Here is a 9754-nt window from a genome sequence, read left to right on the forward strand (position 1 = left end):
CCTCTACCAGTTGCATGAGGTAGGGCGGACGGCTGCAAACATCCAACTTGAATGCAGGGAAAACTTGATTAGTGAATAAATGGATTCTATTAAACCTTGAGATAAAACGTTTTGAATAAACGGATTCTATTAAAAGAGGGAAAACTTGATTAGTGATTTCGGAAGCGGAACGCACGTTACGGTGCGCTAATACACAGCCAACAGGCCCTTAGTTGGCTTATTACTGATTTATCCACTCCCCTTTTGGGCATTTCGTATTTGGCGCTGCAGGCGTCCGTTAATTTGTATTTTGCAAACGGGCGCCTGCAGCGTCTCACACTGGGCCGGCCCAACTAATTTTTCGTTCTTTGTGTTAAAGATGCAAAAAATCATGACAAACGTGGATCTTCTTTCGTTTTTTGTTCATTCGTCTTCCTTTTTCTTTTTCATTTTCGCTTGCCTTTTTTCTTTTTTCCTTCTTCTTTTTTATAATTCTGTGAGAAAAATTCGGCAGATTTATATGAACGTTTTTTTTCAATTCGATGAACTTTTTTTGAAATCATTGAGATTATTTTCGAATTTGATGAACTTTTATCTAAATCAATGAACTTTTTCAAAATTCGTGAACTTTTATGAAAATCAATGAACTTTTTTCAAAATTGATGAATTTTTTTCAATTTTCTTGAACTATTTTGAATTTCCTGAACTTTTTCAAAATTTTCATGAACTTTTTCAATCCATGTAGTTTTTTCAAAATCGTGAACTTTATTAAATTCGTTAACTTTTCTGAAACTAGTGGCCCTTTTCAAATTCCGTGAACTTATTCAAATATATGAACTATTTTCCTGAAGTAGTGAACTTTTTTAAATTTTCGTGAGCTTTTGTTAACATCTGAACCTTTACTTTTTGAAACAATTTCATGAACTTTTTTTTAGTCTGTGAACTTCTAAATTTTGGACCAGCGCGGCTGTAATTGTACTTAAATAACACGCAGTGCCATTGATCAGTATTATGAAATGGCTGTAGTTGTTAGCGAAGCGCGTGCAGGATTCAGCGGCGCAAGTGCTTCTCTGGGTGCAAACTTTTTGTTGGTAGTTGGTCAATTAGTGTTTAACACAACATCATCCTGGGCATTGTTACATTCTGCAGGTCACATTTGTAACACTGTTCGTTCTCATGCTGACTGGAGCTGAGAACCTGTGACCAAGTCATTTTCATGGGCCAACCTGTGATCCTGCCACAGAGATTACCAGTTTTTGTCCATGACGGCACCTACAAACAGCAGCGGTTTCCATGATCACGGCATATCGAAGCCGTTTTGAGGGCCACTATGAACGCTTCATTTGGTTTGTATAGGTTTGCAGGTTAGAACAATAGCGGTCACCGGTGCTATTAGTTATGTTCAGACTTTGTGTTTTCTTTTCCTTGTCACGGGTGGTCTTTTCCAGGGCCGGGCCTACACTGGTGCAGAAAGTGCGGCCCGCACAGGGCCCAAAATTCTGAGGGGCCCCATTTTTTTTACATAGGCTTGGTATTAAAAAAATATGCACTACTGTCTACTGGGCTCTGGGCTCTACCGCTCTCGGCTGGAGTCGAACTGTCGAAGCGACGAGGCCACGAGGGGACCCATCGAGCGACAGCCACCAGCGCTGAAATGGGATCCTAAAAAAATTTAAAAAAATAGCGCAGAAACGGGATCGACCTGTTCTGTGATCTCCTCGACTCTAGGTCTCCAGCGCTGAAATGGCGTCCGCGACGAGCGTTGGAACTTCTCCTGATCTCCTCGTCGCCCTTGACTCCTCCTTGACCGCTTGTACTCGATCAGGCATGTACTCGATGTCTCGATTGCTGCAGCCTAAAGGGATCGGGAATTCAGGATCGTTATAACTACTCTCGATCTTGGGGCGACGTTCGTGGGCTCGTGGCTACAGGAAGGAAAGGAACATCTCAGGGCGACCGGTCGCTGCCGTCGTTGCCTTCCTTGCCTCCTCTGTCCTCTCACAATTTTGAATTGATCGGTGACCGACTCTAGCCTCCTGCCAGGTGTTTACTGCTTAGGGAGTCCTTCTTTTCGATTAACTTCGGTTCCTACTCCTAATTCCTAATTTTCTAATTAACAATTGGCGGGGATTGTTACTTCGTTAGAGATTGATTCTTACTTCTTACCATCTCGGTTAAAGATCACAGGAGCAAAAATTAGACGGTTCATCTAATTGGCAAACATTGATGCATGATCTCCAACTTCAATTGATATATGCTACTGTAAGACATTATATTATATACGAGATATATATTCTATATTTGCTCGTTAGTTCATTTTTTTGTGAGATAGGGCCTCATTTTTTTTGTTTCGCACAGGGCTTCGAATTTTGCCGGCCCGGCCCTGGTCTTTTCTTTGTGGAGAATGATGGCGGCATGCTTGATTCATCACTATAGATGGAGATTGTAAATGAGCTAGTTGAAGTTGATATCTTGCCTGCTTGCAATTAGTTTGAGCAACCAAACGCATCCCAAGGTTCATGCTTGTAATTAGTTTGATACCCAAATGTTGACGGCAAATGACAAATGAATGATGAAGCTGACGAATTTGTGTGCCTTCTTCTGAAACAGTACAGGATGTTCTTTCAGTAAATAAGACAATCGGACCATGCTATTTTTGGTGGTCGTGTGCCTTCTTCTGAAACAGTACAAGGATTAAATTACTGAAATGATGTTAAAGTATACTCGCAAAAAAATGATGTTAAATTACTCAAATTACAGAAAGGATACCTTCGGACCATGTCTTGGGACCATACTGGCACACGTGCGGCCGCGACGACACCGCCGCCCTTTTTTCCCTCGCCCACTCACCTGCGCAACAACCACATTGACGGCGGGCGTCTCCCAGCATTCCGGCTGCATGACCTGCATGATCCGAGTGTTTGACAAAAAACTACCACAATTGGGGTTCGCGTTCCACAGAACTATCACTTTCAAAAAAGTGATTGATAACTACTAAAAAATTGAAATCTCGTGACTAAAAACTACCACTTCCGGAAAATAGCCAGTTTAGAAGATTTAAACGTGTTTATGACATGTGGGGCCCGTCTGTCAGGGCTGACGTGGCGGGAAAGTCAACTCTGTTTATTTTGACCGTCAAATTAACCGTTATGATAGGTGGGACCCACATGTCATCCTCAACCTTCTTCTTCCTCCCCTCCTCTGTCTCTTTGGCATTTCAACAAACACCTCTTGTGCATGAGACGGAAGCAGGGGAGCTCCAGCCGCCTGCTCGCTTTACACCATGTCGGACCCCAGCACGAGCGCCGGGTGAACCAGCTCCGGGTCGGCTCTGCCTCACACTGCACGGCCTGCAGCGGCGCAGTCCAATGGCAACGGGGACGGCAGGAGGCGGAGAGGCGAGCAGATCCCCGCGGCGGAGGGGCTTGCAAGGGCGGCGGCCATGGCACCGTTGCTCCTGTCCAGGACAAGAGAGGAAGAGCGGGGAGGTCAGAGAGAGAGAGAGATGGAGAGAGGAGGGAAGGAGAAACAGAGGGATGAGGGAGGAGGCATGGCCTGGTGGCGCTGGTCAGCGGAGCTCGCCAGAGAGGGTTCCTGAAGGGCCGGAGGAGCTGAGGAGGCCGGCTGCTGGAGATGAGGAGGTGACGGGGTCACGACGGGGATCTCCTCGGGCTGGCGCGTGAGAGGAACGGGGTGAGCAGGAATGCTGCGGGACGCCTGGTGGACGGCTCGCCGTCTCGCGCCTGCTCCGGCGCTGCCTCCGTCATCGTTGACCTCTAGGTGTGCGACCTGGACGACAACAGTTCTCGCCGACGAGGTGTTTGTTGAAATGCCTAAGAGAGATATAGGAGGAAGAAGAAGATAGGTACTGACGTGTGGGGCCCACCTGTTATAACGGTCAACTTAACGGTAAAAAATAAATGGAGTTGACTTTCCCGCCACGTCAGCCCTGATAGACAGGCCCCGCATGTCATAAATACGTTTAATAAATCTTCTAAACTGGCTATTTTTCAGAAGTGGTAGTTTTTAGTCACGAGATTTTAATTTTTTGATAGTTATCAGTCACTTTTTTTAAAGTGATAGTTCTGTGGGACGCGAACCCCAATTGTGATAGTTTTTTGTCAAACACTCGCATGATCAACGCCGGGAGACGAGACGAGGAGAGGAGAAGGAAGAAGGCCACACCAGACACCACGGAGTAGGAGTGGTTTTGCTTCAAGCTGCGACTGCTTCTCGAGTCGGCCCTCTTTTTTGAATTGATTTGAAGAAAAGGAAAACGAAATCCACGTAGGCACAAACAAAACCATGTCAGCTTCGAGAAAGTAGGAACTGACGAATGGACCCTTCCCGCCGTATGGGCCTCTCAACTGACGACAACCCAACCCATCGCGGCCTACCCGGTTATATAGTCTGTCTCCCCCAATCGATCGCTGCCGCATTCTGCATTGCTTCCTCCGTCCACTCCACTCCACGGCCGGCCGCTCACCTCACGAACCTCCGCCTCCAGCGCCCGCCGGATGGAGGAAGGGATCGGGTGGCTAGCGCAGGCCATCCTCGCAAGCCCCCTGATCGACAAGCATGATCCCTGGGTTAGCGAAGCCGGGCTCGCAGAGGAGATCGACGGGCTCAAGTCTGAAATCAAGGGAGTCCACATGGTGGTCTCTGCTGTGAAGGGCAGGGCGCTCGGGAACGAGGCACTGGCTGGATCTCTTGTTCATCTCAAGGAGGTGCTCTATGACGCCCGAAACCTAGTCGACGACCTCGACCACTACAGGCTCCAACAAGGTACGTACCACAGACTCACTTCTCGCTAGCTAGTTGTGATTTTTCATTGCAAAATACTACTGTACTACTGCAGTTGTGATCTATATATATCCGAGCTTCCTTCTTCAGGTGGTGAGTGTATAATATAAATAGCAGATGCACATGCCGCTACGGAATCTAGTTTAATTCGTTGATGTTTTCAGTCAGCTTGTACGTGCGATTTAGCGCACGCCTTGCTGAAATCTTTCATCTTCTGTTTAGTTTCTTTCCCATGTGAAAAAAGGAGAAAAAATAAACCCTGCCCGGGCTTGTGAAGCCTGGGAGTCTTGTTCTTGGCACTGAACCTGCAACTTTTGGCATGGTTTGTTCCCTAAATGTAAAATTTTAGTTGATGTTCTCCCTGTTCATCTAAAAGTTGAAGGTTTGGACGATGGTCATACGGGACCATGCTAACATTAATACTTGTCTTACTTTTTAGGCAAGCCCGCTTCGATCGAGCCAACAAGTAGCAGCCATGGCAAGAGGCTACGGTCCAAGGCGTGGGACCATTTCGTCGTGACAAGAGATGGTAATGATAACCCTGTGCACGCAGAATGTAAATACTGTCACGCGATAGTACAATGTAAGACCAAATACGGGACAGGAGTTTTGTCAAGGCATGTCAAAAGTGCTAGCTGTATGGAAATAACCCGAGCCCTACCAAGTCACCAACCACAAGACTCTTCCCCAAGGTACCTTTTACGGACCCAAGAACAACGTGCATTTCCTTATGAACTACTCTACATGAACAATCCATGCCTTTTTACATCTTCGCCCTGGCACACTTTATTTTGGAGTTGTACTTTTCTTAGATGCAAAGTGGAATTCCCGCATCACAATCCCTACTTTGCGTACTTATCTATCATTCAATGGATCATCCAAATATTTTTTTTTGGCCCAACCACCAACTTTTCATCCAAATTATATCAATCCCTACATTTTGTCTTTTAGGAAACAATATAATTACTTTTCATCCAAATTATATCAATCTCTAAATTTTGTCTTTTAGGAAACAATCTAATTACTTTTCATCCATTTCTGCATCCATCTATACCCCTTTTTGTTCTGTTAATTCATTATTTACACTATCTACTTAAGAACCCTTTCTTTCTTCTTGTAGCATAAGCAATGTTACTGGAGAAGCCATGCCTGTTTCAGTTTGTAATTCATCCAGCAGAAAAAGAATGAGAATTGGTCGTGAGTCAACACAAGTCACCACAGATAACACAAACCTCTGGAACAAGGACGGATTTTCGAGCAGGTTACGAGAATTAATTAATCAGTTGCAAGGCATCCAAGGGGATGTGAGAGGAGTTATAAATATACCTGTGCTAGATTCTGTTGCAGCTTCAAATCACCGTTGGAGTACAACCTATTTTGCATGCCGAAGAACATCGAGTCTTCATCAAAGGAAAATGTACGGGAGATCTGCAGAGAAAAATTTTATCATCAAGTTGATAAGCGAACACAAATCAGCTGGTGGTGTCACTGTTCTGCCTATTGTAGGCATCGGAGGAATTGGGAAGACAGCTCTGGCTCAACTTGTATACAATGATCCAGCAGTGGAAAATCAATTTGACCACAAGATATGGATTTGGGTGTCTAACAACTTTGATGAAGTGAGGCTCACAAGGGAGATGTTAGATTTTGTGTCACAGGAAACACATGGAGGGCTTTGCAACCTTGCCAAGCTTCAGGAGATCTTGAAGGGTAATATCAAGTCAAAGAGGATTCTACTTATTTTAGATGATGTTTGGGATGACAAAAATGACTGCCAATGGAACCAGCTGTTGGCTCCTTTTAAGTCTGACAATGCAAACAACAATTTGATACTAATGACAACTAGAAAACCATCTGTTGCAAAAAGGAGAGGAACGGCTGAACCAATTAAGTTAGGTGCGTTGGAAAAAGATGATTTCTGGTTATTGTTTAAAGCACATGCATTTGGTGATGAGAACTACGAAGAGCAAGAAAGTCTAAGTGGCATAGGACAAAAAATAGCACACAAGTTAAAAGGAAACCCATTAGCGGCACAAACTGCAGGAGCACTATTAATAGAGCATCTCACCGTTGAACATTGGACTAACGGTCTGAAGAATGAAGATTGGAAATCGCTGCACCTCAGTAGTGGAATTATGTCATCTTTGAAGTTTTGCTATGACGAGCTGCCCTTCCATTTACAGCAGTGCTTCTCATATTGTTCTATATTCCCATACGGTTATCAGTTTCCCGTGGAGGAGTTAGTCTATATGTGGATTTCACACGGATTTGTGAAGCTAGACGATTCAAGTGCGAGTTTAAAGGATACGGGATGGTACTATCTAACTGACTTGGTGAACCTGGGCTTCTTTGAGCAAGTCATCTCTTCGGTCAGACAAACTTCCTATTCCATTAGTGGTCTCATGCATGAGTTTGCAAGGGTTGTTTCAAGAACGGAGTGTGCAACAATAGATGGTATATATTGCAATGAAATATTGCCAACTGTACACCATTTGTCAATACTAACTGATTCAATATATTCCATGGATGATCAGATGAGCAACATACCTTGTAGCAAGAAGTTTGAAGAAAAATTGAGAAGTTCATTTACATCAGTGAAAAAATTGAGGTCATTGGTGTTAATTGGGCAGTATGACTCTTTCTTCTTCAAAGCCTTCCAAGAAGTATTCCAAAAGGAACATCATTTGCGAGTGCTGCATTTGTCTGCAACATCTGCTGATTTTCATTCCTTCTTGTGTAGTAGGGTAAATCATAGACATCTCCAGTATCTGAAACTTCAGGACAGTCATGTTGAGTTGGGTTCCTCGCCTCAAGTTTCGAGTAAGTTTTTCAATCGAGTGTTAGATGGTTGGCTTACCTCTTTACAAACAATTCATCTAGAGAACTGTGGAGAATGCTGGATAGTTCCATCACTGAAAAGGCTTCCGTCTCTTACAAGGTTATTTTTGAGAAACATGCGGAAAGTAAGAGAAGTATCGTTTCCGTCATTGGAGGAGCTAGTTTTAGTTGAAATGTCAGAGTTGGAGAGTTGTGTGTGCACTTCTCTGGGAGATATGAACTCTAGTTTAAGGGTATTGGATATCCGAAATTGCCACAAACTCAAGATGTTTGCTTTGCTTGAGAAACATCATAGCTTCAAAATGAAGAAGGGTTCATGGTTGCCCAATCTTAGGAAGTTCATTGTTTACGATTGTCCTCACTTGGAAGTAGTGATCCCTCTTCGGCCTTCAGCCACATTTTCTGAACTTTTAATCAGCAGAGTTTCAACATCTCTGACAATGGACAAGTTTTACATGGAAACATTCGAAATTAGGCCAAATAGTCTTTTGGGTGAGTCTTTTGGTGAGATGAGATTGGATGAAAAAATCTTGGCATTCCATAATCTGAGGGACCTCAAATGTTTGGAAATAAGTTTCTGCAGGAATCTGACGTCTATTCCACTAATAAGTTTTCATCAGCTCGTATCTTTAGAGAGTTTGACAATAGTGGGTTGCACAAAACTCTTCTCTTCGGATGTTGTGTCAGCGCACACCCATGAAGATATGATAGCTGCAGATTATATAGCCCTCCCATGTCTTGAAAGTCTTAGTATTTTTTCATGTGGAATAACGGGGAAGTGGTTATCTCTGATGCTTCGACATGCGCCGGCGGTGAAGAAATTGATGTTAAAGGACTGTTCAAAGTTGACACAGTTATGGATTGAAGGGGAAGAAAACGGTCAGCTGAATCTCAACCCAGCCTCGGAGGCTTCATCATCAGGATATCAAAATGGTTTGTCGGCAAACTCAGCTCCAGACGGTTTGTGGTGCATTCCATTTAATCTCATCACTTCTCTCAAAGAGATAACTATTTCTAGATGCCCTCATCTAATATTTGACATCACCAGACTTGCCTCCCTCGAGAAACTAAGTATAATCGAGGGTTGCCCCAAGATGCTCTCGTCTTTGGTGCACGGAAGACTGCTCCTACCGCAATCACTTGAACAAATTTTAATATATGAGTATCCTCAAGAAACCATTCAGCTGTGCTTTCTGAATAACCGCACGTGCCTCAAAAAGATACAATTATTTTATAGCTCAGCTTTGAATTCTCTAATGCTGCACTCCTGTACATCGTTGGAAGACTTGACAATTAGAGAATGCAAATCACTCACTGCATTACATGACATGGAATCGCTCAGGACTCTCAGGGCTTTGGCACTATATCCAAGGATAAAGATCGGATGGTGTCCACGCATCTCAGAGCTACCCAAGGAGGGCCTCCCACCTTCGCTGGAGAAACTTGTTATAGTATGTTGTGATGATCTGGAAGATCTTCCTGCGGGGCTGCACAGCCTTCCTTCCCTCAAGAAACTGAAGATCGACTGTTGTAAGGGACTCTCACGGCTGCCCAAGGAGGGCCTCCCACCCTCGCTGGAACAGCTGGTGATCGAAGACTGCAGCAGCAAGCTCTCAAAACAATGCAGATTGCTAGCAACAAGCAAGCTAAAGGTCAAGATTGATGAGCCCTTTTTGGGATGATTACCTGCTGTCTTGCTGCTGTGCTAAGGTAGGTGCACTTCTTAGTTTCTACCATACTATATTGGTGTCTGTCAACAGAAGATGATGAACACCTTTTCCATTTTAATTGACGTATTGCACATATGGTCTGCAGCTACAGTAATGCACCTGGGAGATCAGATCACCAGCTCCAGTTTGGTGGATTGGAGACGTCTGACGCTATGCTGAAGAAAAGAAAAGAAAAGAAAAGAGGACCGTTATGCAGCTACTTCAATTTTTTTCTTTTCATCCATCAAGCAGGACTGCACTCACAAATGGCACAGAACTAATCCGATTTATGCAAACACCAAAAGTGAACATTTTCCTGCATGTCCCTTGCCTACATTCGTTGAGGAAGGCAGATCGTAAAACTGAAATCAACAGTGTAAATCAAATGTGTCCTGTTCCTTTGTGCTGTAATTATTCAAGGAAAA

The 9754-nt window shown here is 44.0% G+C and overlaps 1 protein-coding gene across 1 annotated transcript; it reads left to right on the forward strand.

Annotated features, from left to right (window-relative positions):
- Positions 1-4485: 4485 nt before the first annotated feature.
- On the forward strand, positions 4486-9302 carry LOC123152739 (putative disease resistance protein RGA3). Its single transcript, XM_044572213.1, has 6 exons — positions 4486-4764; positions 5222-5474; positions 5903-6497; positions 6567-7151; positions 7317-7390; positions 7526-9302. Exons 1-6 carry the CDS (start codon positions 4497-4499, stop codon positions 9300-9302), a joined length of 3552 nt encoding a protein of 1183 aa, XP_044428148.1. The 5' UTR covers positions 4486-4496.
- Positions 9303-9754: the final 452 nt, after the last annotated feature.

Source organism: Triticum aestivum, chromosome 7A (assembly GCF_018294505.1).
Source record: "Triticum aestivum cultivar Chinese Spring chromosome 7A, IWGSC CS RefSeq v2.1, whole genome shotgun sequence".
NCBI classification, from domain to species: Eukaryota; Viridiplantae; Streptophyta; class Magnoliopsida; order Poales; family Poaceae; genus Triticum; species Triticum aestivum.